Here is a 25,280-nt window from a genome sequence, read left to right on the forward strand (position 1 = left end):
TACAAGTAGAGCTTACACACTATTTTCAAGCATACATAAAAGTCACAGTGGAAATGTCTTCAGATTTGTGGGATCAGTGTCATTAAAGCTGATTCTTTGACCTCAATTTAATTAAAAATCAACAACACGATGAGCTTAAAAATACGCATTTGAAAACTAAATTTTAAATAACTCCTGAGATAAAATCACAGTAAAAAATTACAAAGTATTTAGAACTCTGACAAATACATCATGTACGAACTTGTAGGTTACAGTTAATATGATGCATAGACATTTATTGACTTAAAACTACTGATTTTTTTTATCTTCATTTTAATGAGATATATTCACATACCACGCAGTCATACAAAACAAATCGTACATTCGATTGTTCACAGTACCATTACATAGTTGTACATTTGTCACTTAAATCAATCCCTGATACCTTCATTAGCACACACACAAAAATAACAAGAATAATAATTAAAGTGAAAAAGAGCAATTGAAGTAAAAAAGAACACTGGGTACCTTTGTCTGTTTGTTTGTTTGTTTGTTTCCTTCCCCTATTTTTCTACTCATCCATCCATAAACTAGACAAAGTGGAGTGTGGTCCTTATGGCTTTCCCAATCCCATTGTCACCCCTCATAAGCTCCATTTTTATACAGTTGTCTTCGAGATTCATGGGTTCTGGGTTGTAGTTTGATAGTTTCAGGTATCCACCACCAGCTACCCCAATTCTTTAGAACCTAAAAAGGGTTGTCTAAATTGTGCGTAAGAGTGCCCACCAGAGTGACCTCTCGGCTCCTTTTGGAATCCCTCTGCCACTGAAGCTTATTTCATTTCCTTTCACATCCCCCTTTTGGTCAAGAAGATGTTCTCTGTCCCACGATGCCAGGTCTACATTCCTCCCCAGGAGTCATATTCCACGTTGCCAGGGAGATTCACTCCCCTGGGTGTCTGATCCCACGTAGTGGGGAGGGCAGTGATTTCACCTTTCAAGTTGGCTTAGCTAGAGAGAGAGGGCCACATCTGAGCAACAGAGAGGCATTCGGGAGGAGGCTCTTAGGCACAATTATAGGGAGGCCTAGCTTCTCCTTTACAGCAACCGCCTTCCCAAGGGTAAAACCTATGGTAGAGGGCTCAACCGGTCAAACCACCAGTCCCCTATGTCTGTGGTCATGTTAGCAACCATCGAGGTCGGGGGTAGGCCAATACCCCTGCATTCTCCACAGGCTCCTCAAGGGGGCACTACATATTTTTTTCCTTTTTTTTTTTTTTTTTTTCTTTAACTTTTTTTTCTCTTTTAAATCAACTGTATGAAAAAAAAATTTAAAAAAAAAACGTACAATAAAAAAACATTTCAAAGAGACCATAACAAGGGAGTAAGAAAAAGACAACTAACCTAACTGCTTTACTTCCAACCTGTTCCTACTTTACCCCAAGAAAGTTACCTAATATAGCAACATTTCTGTGAACTTGTTCCTACTATATCCATCAGAAATTAACAGACCATAGTCATTCCTGGGCATCCCCAGAACGTTAAATAGCTTATCTGTTCTTCTTGGATTATTGTTCCCCCTTCCTTAATTGCTCTCTATTGCTAGTTCCCCTACATTCTACATTATAAACCATTTGTTTTACATTAAAACTACTGATTTTTTTTAAAGATAAAATATAACTAAATCTTAACTCTTGAAGCTATAAAAAGAACAATAGAATGAAACCAAAGGTTAAAAAAAAAGAATAAAAATAAGTATAAAGCAGAAATTAATGAAATAAAAGACAAAGAATGAGACCAATAAAGGCCAATAGACAAACTTCTAACAGGAGTGGTCAAGGTAAAAAGGTACAAATAAACAATATTAAGAAAGAATAAAACCATAAATAAAATAAGAATTTTAAGAATCCTGAAATCATTTCATGAATATGTTATGCCAGTAAATTTGGGTCTTAGATGACATGAGCAATTTTCTAGAAAAATGCAATTTTCCTCAATTAACCTGAAAAATGGGGTGGGGGGGATGAATAAATTAATCACCAGTAAATGCTGAGTAGAAAGTAAAAAACTAATTCCTCTTTGCCCTCCCCTGTCCCAAAATGGCACCAAACCTAAAGAGTTTTAGAGTTCCAAGAAGAATAAAAGGAGAGCTTACGATTTTAGGACTGATTGTTCAACAAATATTTCTAGAGCATCTATACTTAATGTACATTAGTGAAAAAATGCCAAAGTATTTGATACCCAGAGAAGCCAAGAAGTACAGTACAAAAAAATATGTAACAGGAATGCTAAAATCTTAAGTAGAATATTAGCAAATTAAACCCACTTATATTAATGAAAGAATACACACATCTCAGTCAAGTGGTGTTGATCCCAGATATGCAAAGTTAATACCAAGAAAACCTTTTATTGTAACCTGTCACTTTAACAAATTAAAGGAGAGAAAAGTATCCAACCTACTCAATGAGCAGATATTTATAGAGTATCCACCATGTGCCAGGAATTAGACATTGATGGTATAGCTGTGTACAAATCAGGGTCCCTCTTTTCATAGAGCATATGTTCTCGTCTAAGCAGATGGTAAGTAATGTTAGGTGATATATAAGATAGAAGATGTGCCAGTTTGAATGTATTATGTCCCCCAAATGCCATTATCTTTGATGTAATCTTGTGTGGGCACACATTATCAGTTTTGATTAGATTTCTTTGAGTGTTTCTTTGGAGATGCATCCCACCCATCTGTGGGTGATGACTCTGGATATTTCCATGGAGGCGTGGCCCCACCCATTTAGTGTGGGCCTTGATCAGTGGAGCCGTATAAATGAGCTGACAAGCAGAAGGAACTCAGTGCAGCTGAGAGTGAATGTTTGACTAGGAACTACAGCCAAGAGGGACAGATTGAAGAAAGCACAGGAGCCGCAGATGAGAAACAGTTTGAAGACGGCCGTTGAAAGTAGACTCTTGCTCCAGAGAAGCTAAGAGAGGACAAATACCCCAAGTGCAACTAAGAGTGACATTTTTGAGGAACTGCAGCCTAGAGAGGAACGTCCTGGAAGAAAGCCATTTTGAAACAAGAACTTTGGAGCAGACGCCAGTCACGTGCCTTCCCAGCTAACAGGTTTTCCGGACACCACTGGTCATCCTCTAGTGAAGGTACCCAGCTGTTGGTGTGTTACCTTGGACACTTTATGGCTTTTAGACTGTAACTGTGTAAACAAATAAACCCCTTTTACAAAAGCCAGTCCATCTCTGGTGTTGTGCATTCCAGCAGCATTAGCAAACTAGAACAGAAGGTTAAGGGGGACAGTGAGTAATAATCATTAATAATCATTATACCTTAAATATAAACCCTCAGTCCTCTCTTTCTCCACAGCTCTTTGCCTTGTCCATGTTTCCCTAATGATAGTTTGAAGACCCTTGCTGTAAAGTAATCAGATAATGAAGTAAATATTCCTGTATAGAAAATACAGTGACACCACTGAAATTAACTTATTGGCTGGCCTGGTCTCTGTCATATATACAGCCTCTGTCAATTTATGTTTAAAAAATTGAAATTCTTGTTTAGGGGTGATAATTTAAAATGTATGAAAGTTGTAGTTCTTAGTAAAATCCTGAAGTTTAAGGACTGCCCATATACATTCTTTTTTTTCCACATAGAACAATTTCACTTTTATGTATCATAGAAGGACTAAAGAAAAAAAATAGGGTGAACAGTAGAGAGTCTGAAAATAACTATAATTTTGCAAAGATTTCTTATATATTTCTAAAACAGACTAAGTCATGTTTTTTAGAGTTGATAGTATAGCTCTGTATTTGAAGGACAACACTTAAGAAAAATCTCTGAACTCTTCATTTGGCCTTTTGGATATGTTTGTTGGTTCCTTTTGTTTAATCCCTACAAAAGAATTAAACTCTCATGCCTTAACATCATTAAAATACTCCTTTAACTGGGAGCTCCTTATAAAAATGCATCTTAATAGAAATTTTTATGTTTATTTTAAACAACATCCAAAACAAAATTGTATAAGATATTTTATGTCTGTTGTGTCACACCTCTAGTTTACCTCAAAATCCACTCCCCACCCCGCTTTTGAATTAAAGATGTATTTTTCCTAAGATGCCTTTGAGACAACAGTCAAGATTGGGGCTGATTCCCAAAAGATATGTACATAAAAAATGTGCCAAAAAGTCTTTTGACTGCCTAGGTTTCAGATTTTGCAGCCAGCAAACTGATGAGTCAATAGACATGTTTTATTTGTTCGGCACAGGGTTCCTAAAAAGTAAATAAAATTGGATACCAGCACTTAAGATTTGAAATTCACATAATCTTGATTTCCAGTCTCTTAACATTTCAGATCATCTGATAACACTGGTTTGAATTCCAGTATGATAACAATTGGCCAGTATTTAGGCCAAGGGCTGTATGAATCACACACTCTTCAGTTCTCTGTGTCTCCCACAATTTCTTAATGTTTCACTTCACTCACTTTCTTTAACCTGTGACTCTTGCTAATTTATTAGCCCATATTCAGTTTTTTTGTTTTGTTTGTTTGTTTTTAAGGGTTTTCTAGTTGGTCATGGCCTGGAAAACGAGCAAGATAACTAGAATAAATTAAATGGCTTTTTAAAAACATTTGAACTTTGGCTAGCATTGCCCTATTTCCCTGGACTGTTCTTTGTCTTTAGGAGTATATGAATGTATTCGTATATTTATGTGTGTCTGTTTAGGTATAGATAACTATATGTGTATATCAGTACTTTATTGACTTACTCATAGCATTTGTTTCGTATTCTACTGGAGTCTTGTAGTTTCTTTAGGTAAAATGTTTGGGAGTTCAGTGAAGTTTGTTAAGATTTTAATTTTGTTAGGTGATATGACTGTTGGAATTAACTTCTCAAATCTATGTCATTAAAAACATTTAACCTCTATCATATGTGTCGTTAGATTGGGGACTTGGGATAGTCATTTATAATGTCATTTATTACTACTTACTAGATAATTTTGACTCTTCTCTTTCTGACACTTCCTGACCCCTCTTGTCACCGGGTGGGGAAACAGTTCGGACTAAAGAGTTGTGAAATGGAAGTGAGTGCATCACTTCCAGGCCAATCATTTAATTGTCAATATGAGGCCTTTCAGGGCCCCCTTTTCTTTCTTCTGCTGCAACTGGAAGAGTTCTTGAGAATGGCTGCTCTGTAAGGCATCTTCCCACAGGTAGGGATGAGACATGGAGCAGAACTCTTCACCAGCCAATGATAGACCTGTAGAATAAGCAAGAAATAAATCGTTCTTTTAAGCTACAGATATTTTTGAAGTTTTTCACTACTGCAGCTTAACCTCAGCTAACTACTTGAAACTACTCTGTACCAATAAAGAAAGAATAATGTGATAATTAAAGCAATTAATTAAAGGCAGACATGGAACCTGGGATTAGGAGATTGTTTTTGACTTTTGGGGTAATCATTATTTCTAAGTTGTGAGCATCATCAAAGGCTTAAATTTAAAATTTGCAGCTCCAAAAATAAACACAGAAGTTAGTGCCAGAGATCACAAAACATTTTGCAGAGTCAGCACAGTGTTATGTGCATAAAGATAGTTTAAAGATGATCGAGGCTTGTTATCAATGGTTTTGTGTGTGTGTTTTCTTTTGTTTTTGTGGGAGTTTTTTGGTGGTAATTTTTTCTAATAGTGGCATAAAACTGAAAGTTTCTTAAGAAATACTGTTTGATTATAGGTATGTGTAACATAACATAATTTTGTGATGTAATTTTAGAGCTGAAAGAACCTTTATATATCATGTAATACATTATGTGTTATAAAAAAGATGAAATAGAAAACATTTTTAATTACCCACTCATAATTATTGTTCGATTTTAAAATACCATAGATTTCCTTTCCCAACTAATATTTTTCTTAGATCTTTTTTGCTGATATTTGTTTTCCTTTTGCATCCTCTTTTTCTGCTTCATCATATTTAATCCTCACAATAATTCTAAGAAGTATTTTTCTGTCATTTTACACTTGTGACAATTGAAGCTCAATGAGACAAAGTCATCTTACCAAGACTATATAGCTAAGTAACGAAGCTGGGATTTGAACCTGTTGACTCTAATTAGTGTTATTTCCACTAATGTCCTAAATGTATTTAAGATTTTTACACAGATGGAGAGAATGTTTTTACTTTATGTTGATTATTAATTAAAACTAGATTTGCTGATGTGACGGGAAACATGAAACAACAATTGTTGTATAAGAGAAGTTTATTCCTCTCTGTTGTGATACAATTCTAGAATAAGCATCTAGGGTTGGTATGAGGCTTCACCAGGACATTAGGAACATGTGCTCCTTTTTTTGTTGCTCTGCTATCCTTAACACATGGCTTTTATTTTATGGTCCAAAGTGTCTGCTCATGCTCCAACCTTCTAACCAGCAGGAAGAAAAAGGGGTCAAAACCTTATAGCCGAGATGGTCAACCCAGCAGTAAGGGAGGCCAAGAAATGTGGGCTTTATTCTAAATGTTCATCTGCTCAGCTGAGAATCTGGAGTTTGTTACAGAAGGGCTGAATATAGATTTGGAGTGATAGCAGTTTGTTACAATAATGTAATCAGATTTTATTTAAAATGTTTTGTTTTTGGATACTTATTGAGCACTTAATATGTACCAGACGTTGTGGTTTATAAATATATGTCATGGTAATTATTAATCCCTTTGTTCAGGAAAATTTTACTCTAGATAGGATAAACAAAAGCGTATCCAGGTATTTTGTTTGTATGCATAGAAGAAAAGTCTGGTCGAGTTAGGTTGGTGTTCTACTTAAATATTTTTTTGGCAAAATAAGTGAAAGAGTGTTCTCGTTTCATAGCAAATAGAATATGGTTCATAAAACAATACAGGTGGACATGTAGATTCATTTCTGGATTTTTAAAGGTAGAATTAAATTTCAGGGTTTTACAACTTACTTTTTTACTTCCAATCACTTGTGAGTCGAAATATCTAATTCCTATTCATGTCATTGCCCTAGTACATAGAAATTAGTGGTTATGATTTAGTATTTTACCTTAACTCTCTACACCTTCACTCATCTTAACATAAGTCCCTATTGATTTTATATGAAATAAAAATGTATTAAATCTTGGTTCTTATTTAATATTTATACTGTATACATATTTGTCTTTAATTATGAGTTCTTCACAGATATTTTATCTCTGTTTCATTACTTTCATTGGTTTCTGGTGAAGTATCATCAGTACTTAATAAATGCTTTTTTGTATATAATTAATAGGAACACTTATTAAAGATGTATTCAGAAGATGTATTCAGTTTCAACTACCATGGTTAGACTAATAGTCTTATAAACTGAGTATCAGTGTAGTCAGTCACTAGCCTGTGTAAACATGACCAAATTAACAACTTTTTTATTGAAATAAAATTTAAATTCAGCAAATAAGCCACCTTGCAAATTACTTAGCATTTTGTTCAAAATAGCATGCAAAATCATAAATCCATCTTTGGTTTTAGCTTAATGCTCTAGTTGAAGTTGCTATATTTTTTCAAAAAGTAGCCAATACCATGACAAACTTGTTCCACAGTCCAAAATGTTTGGTCTAATGGAAACTTTGAAACTTTAGAAATAAACTTGAAAGTTTTACTTAGGTACTTCATAAATTTGGAATTGTTTATATATCCTTTGTTTAGAAGAATATATTAAACTGTTGCCCTTATGACTTGATTATAGCCATATATAGGAAACTTAAGTTTTCTGTAACTGGGTTGTTTCAAGTCATGTAAATGAACTATATAAGAGTACTTGTGAAACTCCAATAGCACACATACACACCAAGAGAAACCTTGAAAACTGTCAAACAGCTTTCCCAAAACTCTGGAGAACAGAGAGAGCCAGCAACCAAGTAAACACTGAATCAAGAAAAAGACAACCTAAAAAAGGTATGAACTCTGCATGATGCTATTACCTGCCTTGGCCTTACCTACCTCCCCTGGCTTGCTCACACCTGTGTGCCATCCACATTCCCAGTGCACAGCCCTGGTATCTGATTACAGGGGGAACAGAGCACATCCAATACACAAATTTAGTGTTTTTGTATCAATTGCCTTCACTCTGGAAGCTCTCTGAAAGAGTGACTCAAGGTGTTCCCCTTTTTTTGTCTAACTTGGAACCAACCTTCCTAATCCAGGGTGAGGAAATAGTGCAGAGAGGCATCACAGAAATGAGCACATTGTAGCCATCTGGAATGAAAGATTGTTATTGAGACATATAATACAGCACCTGTAACCTGGGAGGAGAAGCTGGGGAGAGAGTTCTCTCTTGGGATGGAAAAATTAGGAGACCCAGGAGCATTTATGCATGCATATTGCAGAATTCAAAGCTCCTGCATGTGCCCAAGAAAACCTATGAAGACCCTGAATGCTCTACTTGGGCTGATGTATAGATTCAGTATAAGCTGGGCCAAGCATTGAAGGAGAACTTACTTACATTACAGCTTTCAAGTTAGAAAATGAAAACAAACCCAGTCCCCTTCAGGGGACAGGGGGAATCAGTTTTCCAGAATTAACATATCAAAATATTCAAATGTACAGACTGCAACAAAAAATCCCGAAGACACAGGGAAAAAAATGGCCCATTTTCCAGGTGACAGAAACTATCCTTGAGGAAACCCAGACATTGGAATTACTAATCAAAGAAATTAAGTCACCTCTCCTAAATAAATTCAGTGAGCTAAAGGAAAACATGGACAAAGAACTGAAGGAAACCATGAAAATGATACATGAACAACATAAGGAATTCAATAAAGAGATTTTTTAAAAAGGCACAAAACAAATTCTAGAGCTGAAAATGAAAAGTACAGTAACTGAAATAATTTAAAGACAGGACAACTGAAATTATACAATCTGAGGAGCAGAAAGAAAAAAGAATGAAAAAAAGTAAATAGAGCTTAAGGGATATCATCAAGCATACAAACGTATGCATTATGGGAGTCCCAGAGGAGAAGAGAAAAAAAAAAGAGGCAGAAAGAGTATTTGAAGACATAATGACCAAATACTTCCCAAATTTGACAGAAGTCCTCAATATACACGTCCAAGAAGCTCAACAAACACCATATGGGATGCACCTAGAGGGAATCACACCTAGACACATTATAGTCAAACTGTCAAAGGCCAAAGACAAAGACTTCTCAGAGCAGCAAGAAAGAAGTAACTTGTCGTTTTCAAGGCAGTTTCAATAAGATTAAGTGCTGATTTCTCATCAGAAACTATTGTGGCCAGAAAGCAGTGGGGTGACATATTTAAAGTGCGAAAAGAAATTGTGAACCAAGAATTCTGTATCCAACAAAACTGCCTTTTAAAATGGGGGAGAAATCAAGACATTCCAGAATAAAAGCTGTTGAAGCTCATTACCACTAAACCTGCCATACAAGAAATTCTAATCAAAAGCCTTCAGGATGAAAGGAAAGGGCACTAGGACAGTAACTTGAAGCCATATGAAGAAATTAAAACACACAATGAAGGTTAAGTACATGGGTAAATAAAATGCCAGTATCATTGTATCCTTGGTTTGTATCTTTTTATTTCTTAGATGATCTGTAATACAAATTCAAAGAACAAAAACCCCATCATAAATCTATATAATTGGGCACACAAAATGTAAATATGTGATCTCTAACCAGAACAACACAAGATAGGGTAAGGATGGGTATAGGAACAGAGATTGTATATGCTGTTGAAGTTAAGTATCAACTTACAGTATAGGTTGTTATAGATTTAGGGTTTTAGTTATAAACCCCATGGCAGGCACAAAGAAAATATCTAAAAAATAATCAGAAAAGGAAATGAGAAGGGAATAAAAATGTTTCACTACAAAGCATCAACTAAACACTAAAGAAGGCAACAGAGGAGGAAATTGGGGACAAAAAGTATTGAGACTTACCAAAAAAAGTGACAAGATGACAGAAGTAAGTCTTGCTCTATCATTGTTTACTTCAAATGAAAATTGGTTACATTTAAAAGGCAAAGATTGGCAGAATGAATTTAAAAAAAAAAAAGCATGACCCAACTATATACTGTTTACAAGAAAATCCCCTTATAGTGAAAGACAAAAGTAGATGAAAGTGAAAGAATAACAAAACAAAACAAAATTCATTGCAAACAATAACTAAAAAAAAATGGCTGGAGTGGCTGTATTAATATCAGACAAAATAGACTTTTAAGTCAAAAACTGTTACAAGAGACAATTTATTTTAATATTTATTTTGATAAAAGGGTCATCCCAGCAGGAGGATAAAACAATTACAAACACATATGCACTTAACAACAGAGCCCCAAAATACATGAAGCAAACATTGACAGAATTTAAGGGAGAACTAGGCAGTTCTATAATGATAGTTGGAAAATTCAGTACACCAACTTAGGTAATATATAACATTGATTCAGAAGATCGGTGGAGGATTGAACAATACTATAAACCAACTAGACCTAAGACATATATAGAACATTCTACCCAATGACAGCAAAATGCACTTTTTTCTCAAGTGTACATAGGTCATTCTCCAAGATAGACCATATTATGTCACAAAATAAGACTCAGTAAATTTTTATTTTAAAAGGCTGATATCATATGAAGCATCTTCAATCACAGTAGAATGAAACTAGAAAGCAATAACAGAAGGAAAACTGGAAAACTCACAAATGTGGAACTTAAACTATATACTCTTAAACACTAACGGGTCAAAGAAGAAATCACAAGGGAAATTTATAAATTCTTAAAAATTAATGAAATTGAAAACACAACAAACCAAAACTTTGTAAGATGCAGCAAAGGCAGTGCTCAAAGGGAAATTTATCCATGTAAATGCTTACCTTAAAATAAAAAGATCTCAAATCAATAATCCAACATAACGCCTTGAGGAAGTAGAAAAAGAAGAGCAAACTAAGTTCTAAAGTTAGCAGAAGGAAGGAAATAATAAAGATTAGAGCAGAGACAAGAATAGAGAATAGAAAAGGAGGGGAGAGAATCAAATGAAACCGAAAGTTGGTTCTTTGAAAAGATCTATAAAATTTACAAAATCTCTAGAAAGAAGAACATAGAGAACACAAATAACTAAAATCAGAAATTAAAGTGAGGATATTACTACTCATCTTGCAGCTATAAAAAGGATTATAAGATAATGCTGTGAAAAATTGTGAAGCAACAAGTTAGACAATCTAGACCAAATTGACAAATTCCTACAAACACAAATTACCTAAACTAACTGAATAAGACAGTCTCAACAGATCTGTAATAAATAAAGAAATTCGATAAGTAATCAAAAATCACCCATCAAAAAAGTCCAGGACCAGATGGCTTCACTCATGAATATTTCCAAACATTGAACAAACATTCAAATAAGAATTAACACAAATCCTGCTCAAAACTCTTCCCCAAAATTGAAGAGGTGGGGATACTTCTAATTCTGTGAGGCCAGCATATTACCCTGATACCAAAGCCAGTTAAAGAAATTACAAGAAAATTATAAACTAGTATCTCTTGTGAATATGGACCCTAAAATCCTCCACAAAATGCTAGCAAATTGAACCCAACAGCCTATTGAAAGGATTGTGCACCATGATCAGGTGGGGCTTTTCCCATGAATGCAAGGGAAAATGAATCATAAAAAAATCAATCAATGTAATGCACCACATTAATAGAATGAAGGGGGGAAAAACACATGGTCCTCTTAATTGACACGGAAAAGCCATCTGACAAAATTCAACTCCTTCTCATGATAAAAACACTCAGAAATAGGGATGGAAGGGAACTTCCTCAACATGATAAAGTGTGTTTATGAAAAACTCATGGCTAACATTATACACTCAGTGGTGACAGACTGAAAGATTTCCCTCTGAGATCAGGAACAAGACAAGGATGTCCACTTTCACCACTGTTATTCAATATGACACCAGCAGTTGTAGTCAGAGCAATTTGCAAAGAAAAAGAAATAAAAGGCATCCAACTTGGAAAGGAGGAAGTAAAACTGTCTCTATTCACAGATGACCAGAACCTTTATATAGAAAATCCCAACAAGTCAGAAAAATGCTACTGGAGCTAATTAAGTGAATGAAGCATTGGTTGGGGGTACAAGATTAACACACACGAATCTGTTTTTTTTATACACCAGCAATGAACAATTTGAAGAGGAAATTAATAAAACAATTCCATTTACAATGATATCTAAAAGATTCACATATCTAGGAGTAAATTTAACCAAGAAGGTGAAAGGCTTGTATACCAAAAACTACAAAATAATGCTGAAGGAAATTAACAAAGATCTGAATAAACGGAAAGGCATCCCATGGCCATGGATTGGAGGGGTTAGTATTGTTGAGATGTCAATACTGCAAACTCATAGAGTCAGAATCTGAAATACAGGTTACTAGGAGCAGGGTTGGGATAGGGAATGGAAAGTTAAGGCTTAAAATGCACAGAGTTCCTATTTGGAATGATGGAAATGTTTTGGTAATGGATGGTGATGATGGTAGACAACATTGTGAACATAATTAAAAGCACTGAAATATGTATCTGAATGTGATTAAATGGGGAAATGTTGGGTGTGTGTGTGTGTGTGTGTGTGTATTAACAGTAAAAAAAATTTTTAATCCATGGAACTACACTGTACAAACATTGAACCCTAAGTTAAACCATGGATCATAGTTAATACAATTGTAAAAATTTGCTGTTGTCGGTTGTAGCAAATGTTCCACACCAATGCAGGGTGTTGATGATGGGATAGTATATGGGAATCCTGTATTTATGCATGATTGTTCTGTAAACCCACAACTTCTCTAATAAAGGGGGAAAAAAAAACAACATATCAGTACTATCCAAAATGATCTACAAAATCAAAGCAGCTCCTATAAAACTTACAGTAGCCTTTTTTACAAAAATGAAAAAGCTATTTCTCAAATTCATATGGAATTGCAAGGGGCCCTGAATAGCCAAAACAAGTTAAAAAAGAACATTGTTGGAAGTCTCACGCTCCCAGTTTCAAAACTTAACAACACTGCCACAGTTATTAAAACAATTTATACTGGCATAAGGATAGGCATATAGATAAATGGAGTAGAATTGAGAGTCTGGAAATGAACCCACACATCTTTGGCCAACTGATTTTTGACAAGAGTGTCAAGTTCATTAAATGGGGAAAGAACAGTCTCTTCAATAAATGGTGCTGGGAAAACTGGATGTTAAGAATGAAATTGGATCTATACCCTTCATCATATATAAAAATTAAGTCAAAATGGATCAGAACCCTAAATATAAGAACCAAAAGTATAAACTCCTAGAAGGAAACATAGGGAAGCTTCTTCAATAGCTTATATTAGGCAGTGGTTTCTTAGACTTTATACCAAAAGCACAAACAACGGAGCAACAATACATAAATGGGATCTTATCAAAATTAGAAACTTTTGTGCAGCAAAGACTTTATCATGAAAGTAGAAAGATTACACACAGACTGGGAGAAAATGTTTGGAAACCGTGTCTCTAATAAAGTTTTATTATCCAGAATATATAAAGAAATCCTACAATTGAACAATAAAAAGACAACCCAATTTTTAAATGGCAAAAGTCTTGAATAGACATTTCTCCAAAGAAGATATACAAATAGGTAATAAGCACATGAAGAAAATGCTGTATCATTAGCCATCAGGGAGATGCAAATCAAAACCATGGTAAGGTATCATTTCACACCTGCTAGAAAGCTACTACTGTATTGAAAAACAAACAAAACAACAAGATAACAAGTGTTGAAGAAGATGTGAAGAAATAGGAACATTCATACATTGTGGTGTGAATGTAAAATGTTGCAGCAACTGTGGAAAAGTTTGGTGATTCCTCAGAGAGTTAAGTATAAAATTACCTTACAACCCAGCATTTCCACTTCTAGGTGTATACCCTAAAGAATTGAAATAAGGAACTCAAACGGATACTTAAACACCAATGTTCGTGAGAGCATTATTTCACAATAGCCAAAAGGTAGAAATAACCAGTGTCCATCAACAGATGAATGGATAACAAAAAGTGATCCATACATACAATGGAATATTATTCAGGTATAGAAAAAGAATGAAATTTTGATACACGCTATAACATTGTTGATTGATGAAATCATTATTTTGAGTGAAATAAACCAGACATGAAAGAACAAATGTTTTATGATTCCATTTATATGAAATAGCTGGAAAAAACGAAATCACAGATACCAGCTAGGAAATTCGAGGTTATCAAGGGCTGGAGGAAGGAGAATAGGAAGGTATTGCTTAATAGGTACAGAGTTTCTGTTTGGAGTCATGAAAAAGTCTTGGTAATGGATGGTGATGATAGTAGCACACAACATTGTAAATGTAATTAATACTAATGAATTTACACTTAATAATGGTTAAAATGGGAAATTTTGTGTGTATATATATGTTACCACAATTTAAAAAAACAGTACTTTTGGAAATTAAAATATGTCCATTTAATTCTGTTCACTATTGGCCTTAAAGAAGAATGTCTTCTGTTAAGCCTACTGGTGATTTTTCCTGACAATAAATGCATAAATAGAATTCTAAATCGATGTTTAGCTCGTTGGCTTTCCTGTGGTACCAGCAGATCTGTAGCACTTTTAACTTGAGCCAGCTTTATATTGAACTACTTTAACAACAGTGTTTTGTTTTATCCATATATTGAAACAGGTATAGATGCAGGGGGGAAGGGGGGGAATAGTGTATTGGAAGCTAATATGCTCATCACATTAATTGTTTCTGATATGTTTTACTTATCCAGCAAATATTGAACAATTACTGTATGCCTGGTACTGTGATAATCACTGTAGGAGGAGGATGATACAGGGAAAGATTTATACATTGTGCGTATTTTGAGATTTGCATTTTATGGTAAATAGTTTGCCCGATAGATTAGGTCTTCATTCTTTTCTTTCTTTTCTATTTTTTCTTATTGTAGTAACATACATAGAAAACTAAATTTCCCATTTTAGCCACTTTCAGGTATACAATTCAGTGACATTAATTACGTTCACAAAGTGCTATACCTTCACCATCCATTACCAATACTTTTCCATCATCCAAATTAGAAACCACCCATTAAGTGTTAACACCCCATTCCTTCCTGCCCACGCCCCACCACTGGTAACCTGTAATTTACTTTTGGTTTCTATGAATTTGTATATTCTGTGTGTGTGTGTGTGTATATATATATATATATATATATATATATATATATATATATATGCCACCTTTTGTTTATTCATCTATTGATGGGCATTTGGGTTGCTTGTACCTTTGGGCTATTGTGAATAATACTGCTGTCAACTTGGTGTTCAAGTATCTATCGGAGTCCCTGTTTTCAGTTCTTTTCATTATGTACATAGAGATGGGCTTGCCCGATTATTTGGTAATTCTGTTTAACTTATTGAGGATAAGTCTTGATTCGTATTTTGACTTTCACTTCCCAGGTCTTCACATCACTCCATTCTGTGTAATTCTTTTTGCACTTCAGATTATTACTTTTCTAGTCCAGTGACTTTCAACCCTACTGTGTATACTGGGAGGTGGAACTTTTCAAAATACATGGTTTTTTTTGAATTATAGTAACTTAAACCTAACTCATTGGTTTATATGATACGAAAACTTATTTCACATAACAGGAAGCATTGAGGTAGGGCACAGTCATGGCCTGTCTCTGGTTTTCTGCAGTTGTCCTCTCTTTCCCCTCCTCGGGGTGTCAACGTGGGCCTTAGGTTAGTTCCCCTCAAGTACTTAGGATGACTACCTACCATAAATCATGCAGTGTGCTTATTTGTATCTAACAGGACAGAAGAGAGAAGACCCTCTCTTTCTCAGAAGCCAAAAAAGCAAGCTGCTATTGTGTTTGACTGGTCCATATTGGCTTAGGCCTGTTTATCTGTGAGGGATACTTGTGAATGGAATTACTTGTGAATGACCAGGCTTTTCATATGGGATGGAATGGATATTATGAAGTCAATCACAATGTCTACTCCATAGGCAGTAAAGCCTAGATGTACATATTTTTACATCTACAAGTGATTTGAGAACTGCTGTATTTCCCAGTTCAAGCATGAAAAATGGTGGAGTAGGGGGACTTTTTGTCCCTTCTTATTTTCCAATAGAACAAATTTACTCTTTGTTATAATTTGGTTTCACTTATTTTGATTTCTACTGAAAAGGCTCAAGTTTTGATTAGCCTTGGTTAAGACTCCAAGGAAAACCAATTCTTAAGGATAAGAATTGAGAGCATATTCATATTTATCATTCAGTTTTCTTATTAGCCTGTCATGGGAAATATAGCCAATTCCTAATGCTCCTGCTGTTAGGAGATCCTTTGGCTGTGTGCTGTTTGACACATGAGTTCAACACTCATAGTATAATGATAAAAAATATTTTAACCATTTGGAACAAAGCTGTCCAAAAATCTCATTTATCCTAAATACTGAGAAATAAAAGCAATAAAGAAAGAATTCTGCACAGCATGAATTTAGTCCTAAAAGCCATGTAGTTTATTCTTGGGAAGATCTCCTAAGATCTAGCAAGCTTATTTCTTTGGTTTATCAGAGAAGAGGGATTCAGTAGTGACAGCTAACGTGACTGTAAGAGAGGGGAGAAAATCTGTAAAAAAAAATAGGAGTAACTCAAGAAACCCAGCAATTAAGGACAGCTTTTTCTAGAAAATAGGTTTGTACTCGTAAATGGGTTTTAAAGAAAAAAAATATTGCAGTGATTATGTATGGTGACCAAGAAAGTGTTACATTATTTTAAGAGTAGTCTTTTAAAAGGCAAAATAAGGTAATTTGCTTAAAAAATATTTGCAATCAAAATGATAAAATTAAAATACTGTTTTAGTGCTTGAAATGTATAAACCCTCAGCTTTGGTGAAAACTTAGCTATGAAAACACTTGAAGGGCTACAGTTAAGAAAGACATGGTAAAGCTTTAGCTTTTTGTACACTACAGATTGGACCAGAATCTTTCTTGAAGTCTCATCCATTTATGAATTTATGAAAATGTGCTGTTTTTTTCTTTATAAATTATCCAGAGCCTATTGTTTTTAAATCTCACCGAGTTTTCCTTACCCCACCCCTACCCCCAGGCAAGGCAAATTAGTTTAGTCTTAACCTAACCCAGACATCATCAGAAAAGTGAATCTTTGCTTAAAATAGTGATCACCAGGTATTAACGCTATTGGTTGACTTTCCATAAGTTGTTACCCAGCCCCAATTTTTAAAATACATACTTTATTTTTATTTTTTGATATTTTTCAACTCTACATGATCCTGCAGTCGTTGGGTATATTTTATAGTGGTAGTGTTCCCACTTGGAGTATCTGCAGTCAAGGAAGGAAATGTATTTTTTGTGAAGAGTATTAAACTACCCATATTGCTGATCAATTCTGTTAGTGCCATTAATTGACAGCTTATTGTGTAAATGTTGATATGAGTCCCTTTAATCTTATAGGTATTGGTACTTTTTCTAGACTAGTAACTCTTTAGAAGTGCAGTAAAATTTTTAATAAAACTGAAAGTACTTCTAATCTGCTCAGGTTTGCGCTTGAAGCAGCTTTTTGTTTTTCATTAAGTACTTATGCTATAGATCATTGTTATTGACATAATCCATCTGTGTACCACGTGAAAACTGGAATAATTTGTAATTTTTTTCTATACTTCTATACTCCAGTTCTAATATGAAAGTTTTTTTGTTTCATTTATATTTACCCAAGGCAGTAATAAAAAAGTGATATTTTGGCGCCATCTGCTGTTCTTTAATATGGTATTTCATCTACTTCAGTATAACTTGTAGGTAGTAGATTTAAGTGTGGTTTGTGTGTGTGTGTGTTTGTTTTTTTCTTTTTGATGATATGAGTCACAAAAATGGTGGAGATTTTTAAAAATCTACCTATATTTCCAACTGCCAAGGCTATCTCCTTGTAATTTGGTGGTAAGAAATAGGCGTTTCTACAAAATATTTCTGTACTCTTTTATCTCTGTCACTTTTGCATTTTCATTCAAGGCCTTTAAATTCCTGCGCTCTTCCTTGTCTGGCTTTCTATGTCTGACCTTTACAAGAGTTCCTGAGTAAGACAGGTTTCTTTGCTCATATGTTTTTTATGTTCTTTCTCTCCAGCACTTAGTTTTTCATCTTCTGTAGTTTGTTAGTGTCTTCTCCTCAAGTCCCACCTCTGTCGTGCTATGAAATCTTTCCCTGTGACTCCAGATAACATTTATTTTTATTCTTATTTTTATTTATTCTCTTTAGCTTCTTTTATAGCAATCATTTGCACTATAGGTATAGCATCCTGTTTTAAATTCATAGTTTCTAATTGTCTCATACACACATTCTAGTGTGTGTGTGTGTATATATATGTGTGTGTATATATATATAAATGAATATGATAATACCATTTTACTCACTAATTGCCATATATGTCTTTTCTCCCCAAACAAATTTATATGTTTGTTGAGTGGGGCAATTTATATACTGATTTTGCAATCTTTAAATAACAAACCTATACTCACTGTTAGGTACGCAGATTTGGAAATCCAGTGCCCTAATTAAAAGAATTATGTGCAGATTAAAAATAATGGATCCTGAATGGGGAAGTTTGAGTAGTGTGGATGAGTTTCTGCATAAATAGCATGATGTCTGTTTTGGCTGCTCGGAGCTTATCCCGTTATTTCTTTATCGACTTTAAACATTGTCTCTTGATTGGTGCTATGATGATTAACTTACAGGATTCCCTCCATGCCATGACATCATGATATAATTTTAAGCCACATACTTAAATCTTAATTTTATGTTTCCTCACCTATAGATATCTGTAAACTCCTTTGTAAGATCAGGACATTCATAGTCCACACCTTTCACCAGTAAGCTGTTTCTGTCAGTGTCTTTATCATTAAGGTTGATAACTTATTTATCCTATTGTTAATGAAGTCTTCTTTGGAGTTTTGTATGTAGGCTGATTCTAGAAGTTGAAAAATAATAACAGAGTTCACCTTATTATGTATATGAAAATACTACTGCTCTGGAGCCAGGTAGTATGTCAAGAGTTGTATTTCCTTCTCCTCTATCAAATATTATCCCTAGGCCCCTCAAAAGAGATCATTCTTGCCTATTGTAAAGGATTCCCTTTTGCCTTTACCCATCCTCAGTTTTTCCAAACTCTCTATATCTAATCTAACAGTTCCCCTATTTTTCTAGAAAATTTCATTCCTAATTCCCTCTGGAGCTCTGTTCCAATCTATACTGGTTTCTTTTGGCCTGTCTCACAGCCTTTTTCTCCTTGTTCCTTTTGTATGATGACTTCATTAATTCCTAGAGTCCATGTTTTCTTTCTCTGTTTACTCAACATTTTGCTGAAATAGGTCCTCTGGTAACTTCCTAAGAAAGATTATATGTAGGAGATAAACTGCATGTCTGAAAATTTCTTTTTTCTACCTTCATTCTTGTTTGGTAAGGAAACTTGACTTCCATTTATTGATCTGCAATGAATGGCATTGTTTTCAGACCCACTACTGTCCTTTGTTTACTTCCATTTTCAGAGTTAAAAACTTCTCTGAAGTTTTGAAGAGAATTTAAAAGCTCCATCCTCTACTGCAACCTCACCTATGCTTTGCTAGACAGTAGCTTCCTCTGCTTTGCGTCACCAGTCAGTATTCCTTTATTTTTGTGTCTTCCAGAAATCTTTTGAAATCTCTCATGCACTAATGGCCTCTAACCTGTTCTCTTTGTGTAGGGGTTTATATCTTTTTATCTCCTTATTAATCATTTCATAAAGAGTCTTGGAGATAAAAATGTATCTATCTAGACTGCCATTTTCCCACAAGTTTTAAGTTTTAATAGTTTAAAATTGAAATACACTAAGAAAGTAATTTGAGCATTAGATCCTAACAGTGATGTGATTTCACTGTACTAGAAAGGGATTTCCTGATTTCATGTTGTATGGAAACGTATAGATAATAGTATCTATCCATTTATCCTAGCAGTGAATGATGGCTATTTCCTCAACTGTGGATATCTATAAACTCATTTCTAAAATGATGATGACTAGCAGGGGTGGGTCATAATGTTCTTGGTTTTGGTTAGTTGCGATGAGGAGTCTGAAATGAGAATGTTGGGGAAGTCTTCATAGACATTGTGGAACTTGACTGAATAATGAATGATAACCTTATATAAGTAGAGAGAAAAAAGATGGGTGTTATAAGCTGGAAAACCAAAGTGAATAAAGGCATGGAGATATAAATTTATATAACATGTCCTGGGAACAGAATAGACTAAAACAGTTGGACTATTAGTCAGCAGGTCTTCCTTTATAGGACTGTAAAGATAATACATGTAAAATAATGAGTGCAGTACCTGGCACAGAGTAAGAACTTCATAAATATTAGCTGCACATTTTTATTATTCTTGGCTGGCGATGTTGGTTGTATTGTTGATTGTATTGTTGTTGGAGAAGCAGTATAAAACAGAAGATTGTGTTTGTCCTTGAATCAAATCCCAGCGCTGCGTCTCACTCATTGTGTGAATTCTAGAATGTTAATCTCTCTAAACCTGTTTTCACGTCTGTAAAATGGGAATGATAGTGTCAACCTCACAGGGTGGTGTTAACAATTAAATGAGATATTGAAGCCCGTGATAACAGTGCCTGGTTCATAATAAGTACTTTAAATGTCAGTTCTTATTTCTGATTTGATAATTCATCTTATTTGACTTTGAATGATTAATGCTAATCTCAAAAAAATCTGTTCTTTAAAGGAGGAATTTTTGTTATGATTGAAGAAATTCGCAACTATATGGCCAAGAAAAAAATGGAAACAACCTTAACAGCAGTGGACTGGTTAAATAAATCACAGCACATTCATATTATGTGGCCATTGGAAACTGTTTCAGAACACTTCATGACATGTATCATGAACATATTTCATATTAATGATACAGTGAAAATGAAAAAATAAGATACAAAGCAGTGCATACAGTATTTCAATTAAATTATATACTTTATACAGACAAAAATAACAATATTCTAAAACATTAAAGATGATAAATTCTGAATAATGGAACTTTTTAGTAACTTTTTTCCTTTTGTATTTTTCTTTATTCATATTTTCCAAGTGAACATACTATTATACATAGAAAACAAATAATGTGGCACCTGCTTCAAACTGGCAGGATTGTTGAAATCATTTTATAACTTCCTGAAATGACTTCTGATACTTACTAAAGAGGAAAGTATTCATTTTTATTTGTGGTCAGCCCTTGGCATTCATGGATTTAACACTGTATTTTCTGCTATTCAGGAACTATTGTAAACTTATCCATGACGAGTTGTAATATGTAATAGGAATGATCATTTCTGCTTCCATAGAGTTTTGGGAAGATTGAATTAGGACTTTGAAATAATATTTTGACTACACCTAGCAAACTTTCTGCAATCCATCTCAATTAAGATAATGCTAATATTTGAATGCTATCTCTGCCAGTTACTGTATTATTATCTTATTTAATCCTCAAAACAACTTTATGAGGGTAGGTACCATGGTTATCTCCATTTTACCGATGAACTGAAACTAAGAATGATTAAGGCGCTTGTCCAAGACTTCCCAGCTAGTTAGGCAAGATTCTAACCAAGAGCCAAATACTATTTCTCGAGCCTGTATCCTTAATCATTGTGCTATACTGTCTTCAAATATTATTGATATTTACAATATGAAAAGATCTAATGAGATATTATGAAAATAAAGGGTCTGCAGTTCTAATGTTTTTGTATAAAATGTTAACTTACTAACACTTTGAGTAAAATATGACTTGAAAAGTATCATTTGATTTTTTTTGTTTGTTTTCTTTTCATGGGCAGAGAATTGAGATACTGTATTTACATGGTGAGTAGTTGTTACAATCCAACAGCACAATGAGGCACAAACCTTAAGGCTTAAATGAGAATCAAGCAAAATGTGTGGAGAAAGGTCTTTATACTTTGAATTTCTAACTTCAAGACCAGTCAGAGCAAATTAGTCACACAGAACTCAGATGCAAAACCTCTGGTGCTGACTGACAGCATGTATGCCTAGGCTTCTGCCCACTAAATATACAAGATCAAATCTCAGGCCTCTTAACTGTTCCACAAGAGACCGGTTTCATATACTGCCTTTCTCCTTGCTTTCAAACCGCTAAGGTTCATCCCAAACAAAGTGATATATGGAGATTTCACTGCTAAATCAACCACTTTTGCAGTTCTGTTTTGGTTTAAAACTACCTTGCAGGAATAAACCATGAAAGGATTCTGTGGCTAAGGGATGCTATAACTTACACCCACAAGCTAACACGGATGACTGAACCTTATATGGTAATATACCACTGACATGCAAAATCCTAGAGTCCACTGAACGGAATCCACATTAACAGCATACTTTAAGCAAAAACATACAACACCACAAAAGTCTTTAAGAGATTTAAGCTGTTATTTGTCTAGACATTCTTTGTGGGGAAAAGCAGGGATAAAAAGTCTTCTGACCATAATCATTTAACAATCAATCATCATCATAATAATAGTAATAGTTAAAATAAAAGAATCCCAGAGAACTTGTTAGAAGGCAACAACGCCATTCTTAAAACTTACTTTTCTAAATACAAAAGCACTGTGTTCTTCTAGGAACTTAAAACACATATGCACAAATCACTGATGTGCTATTGCCTTTTAAATTCATGATAATACCCAGGTTATTAATTTGTACAAATAACGGATCAAATGTGCCATCCAAAACACACCTGCATTATACATTGTGGACCAAGTAACTGGGTTTTACTAAAGGGTACTTACGATTTAAAATATAAACAAACAAAAAATTTACAATGCTTAGAATTAAAGTCAGCCTTCTAACCAGATTTCTAACCAATTTGTACCACTTCTAATGTGGGTCATTATTCACAGTTGTTTCGTATTCTGACTTATAGTTTGAAGAGACAACTCCAGATTTAAAAGGTGCACTGAACTTTTGACTTTCAAAACAAGTTGAACATTCATGCTTCCTGTGTCCAAATTTATTTTAAAATAAAGAATATAATACAGTAAATATGATTGACTTGGGTCAAGCACTCCTATTAAACTGGAGAAAAGTATTTAACCCCTACCCCAATCCACAAAGAAAGGACTGCCAATAGTGTATGTGTACACATATATCTATGCGTATACATATAGCACTCCTGTGTACACATAAGACAAATAACTAGGTAGACAGATACATATCTCAAAAAGGCAGTAACAAAAATACCAAACTACGCTTGCATTGTGGCAGCAGAATAAGAGTGTGTTAAGGTGAAGGGGAAATTGATTAAGATCTATTATAATTTTAGATGACTATGATATTAGCTTAACTTTTACCAAACGTGTCTGTAACTCCCCTTCAAACAGACAGGCTTCTTTTAAGAGGAAGGGGTTCCTTAAACAAAATGCTTTGTGTTCACATATATATATATATATATATATGTACTACTCAGAACAAAACAGTTTTGCTGGCAGAGATTGTGGGTTCGCAGGGACATTTAAGCTTTCATTAAACTGGAAAGCAATCAAGTCTTTGTGTCTACAAATTATACATTTAATAGTTCCACAAATTTGGCAAAGTTCATGATGACATCTAGGATGTTTTCACCAAATCGTAGACATAAATATGGAAATCATCATCAAACTTGATGAAATAGACAGATGGTTTGGCTTCTACTTGATGAATGACCATGCCAGTCCTTTTCGAGCCATCTTCTTTGGCATATTCCACTTGTTTGCCTACCAGGCTGTCCACAACTTCTCCTGGTTCCCTTTCTGCTGGAGGAGAATCGTTAGAATCAGGCATAATGCGAAGGTCACCTTCTTTATAGTCATCTAAGAGCTGGTACATATACAAGACAGGATCTTTCTCATAGGTAATGTAAAACCACGTGTTCATTATAGGCGCGCGTGCCAAGACCATTCCCCTCCATTCATCTTTAGAACCATCCTCCATTTCAAACATATGCTCCACTGCTTTGCCAATCATTGTGTCTGCTAAGTGTGCATCACTGATCCGAGATGTTGCAACTCTATCAGGGAGGACTTCAAGTGCAGAAACTCTTTCGTCTTTATTAAGTTCTAGTCCATAAACACAGTCAAATCCATCGTATTTTATAAGATACAAAGAAGGATTTACAGGAACCTGATCCAGAACTGTTCCTTTCCACTGTGTAACAGGGCCATTCCCTTCTTTCCACCCATGCTGAATTCTGCAGCCTACGATGTTCCTCCGGGGCTGGGAAACAGGCTTGCTGGGCCCCACACTGCTTCGATGTTTTTTGTGGGAAGTCCTTTTCTTCATCATGTTTGCAGATACACCAGCATGTCCTGCATCAGCTCTGGACCGCTGGCCAGGTGTCTTTCCAAATGGGGTCTTCATTCATCTGTATTTAAGTGAGCAGCAGAGGTGCTGGACTAGGGTGAAAATTCAATATTCTCCAATTGGAAACTTTTCAGACAGTCAATGTTCTTATTAATCCACCATCCAAGAGTTTCTTTTACAAGTTCAGCAAAAAATCACAAGCACTCTGCCGACGCCCTTGAGGGCCGCCGTCCGCAAGCCCCACGCGAGCTCCCACGGCCCGTCTTCTCTCGGGCTGTCTGCCCCGGCCCCAACCCGAGCCAGACGGCGCCTCCCCGCCCCCGCCAAGCCTCTCCTCGCGGCCGCCGCCCGCCTCCCGGCCTCCACGGCGCACGCGCACTGGGCCCGCCGAATTGCGACGGCCCCGCCACCTCTCATTTGATTTTAGTTTCTATAAATTAAACATTTCCAAAAGTTCCATTTCATGGTATTCTTTTATAAGCTCATATACTCCTAGTAATGAGTATTTCCAGTAGTATTTAGCATTACTAATTTGTAGTTAGCACAGTGGTTAAGAGTATGGGATCAAGGCTTTCTGGGTTCAAATTCTACCTCTTTTACTTAATATGGTGTGACCTTGGACAAGTTGCTTGACCTCTCTGTGCCTTGTTTCCTTATTTATTAAGTAGGAATAATATCTTCTTCATAGAGCTGGTGTGAACAGTGGTGCCTGCATGTAAAAGTTTTCAGTAAACATTAGGTACAGTATTAGTAGTAGTAGAAATAGAATTATTATTCCAGTAACTTACTGTCATTACTGTCATTTGTATTTGATTGTATTATAAGCTTTTTGAAACATCCAAATTATTTTGTAGTGAAAAAAAATTTGTC

The 25,280-nt window shown here is 35.0% G+C and overlaps 2 protein-coding genes across 2 annotated transcripts in view; one reads left to right on the plus strand and one right to left on the minus strand.

Annotated features, from left to right (window-relative positions):
- FBXO11 (F-box protein 11) overlaps window positions 1-25,280 on the plus strand; it is a 100,055-nt gene that overhangs the window by 24,487 nt on the left and 50,288 nt on the right. The gene's annotated exons all lie outside the window — the stretch shown is intronic.
- On the minus strand, window positions 23,356-24,715 carry LOC119512507 (spindlin-1-like). Its single transcript, XM_037807225.1, has one exon. The coding sequence runs from the start codon at window positions 24,465-24,467 to the stop codon at window positions 23,679-23,681; it is 789 nt and encodes a 262-aa protein (XP_037663153.1). The 5' UTR covers window positions 24,468-24,715; the 3' UTR covers window positions 23,356-23,678.

This window comes from Choloepus didactylus, chromosome 17, assembly GCF_015220235.1.
Source record: "Choloepus didactylus isolate mChoDid1 chromosome 17, mChoDid1.pri, whole genome shotgun sequence".
NCBI classification, from domain to species: Eukaryota; Metazoa; Chordata; class Mammalia; order Pilosa; family Megalonychidae; genus Choloepus; species Choloepus didactylus.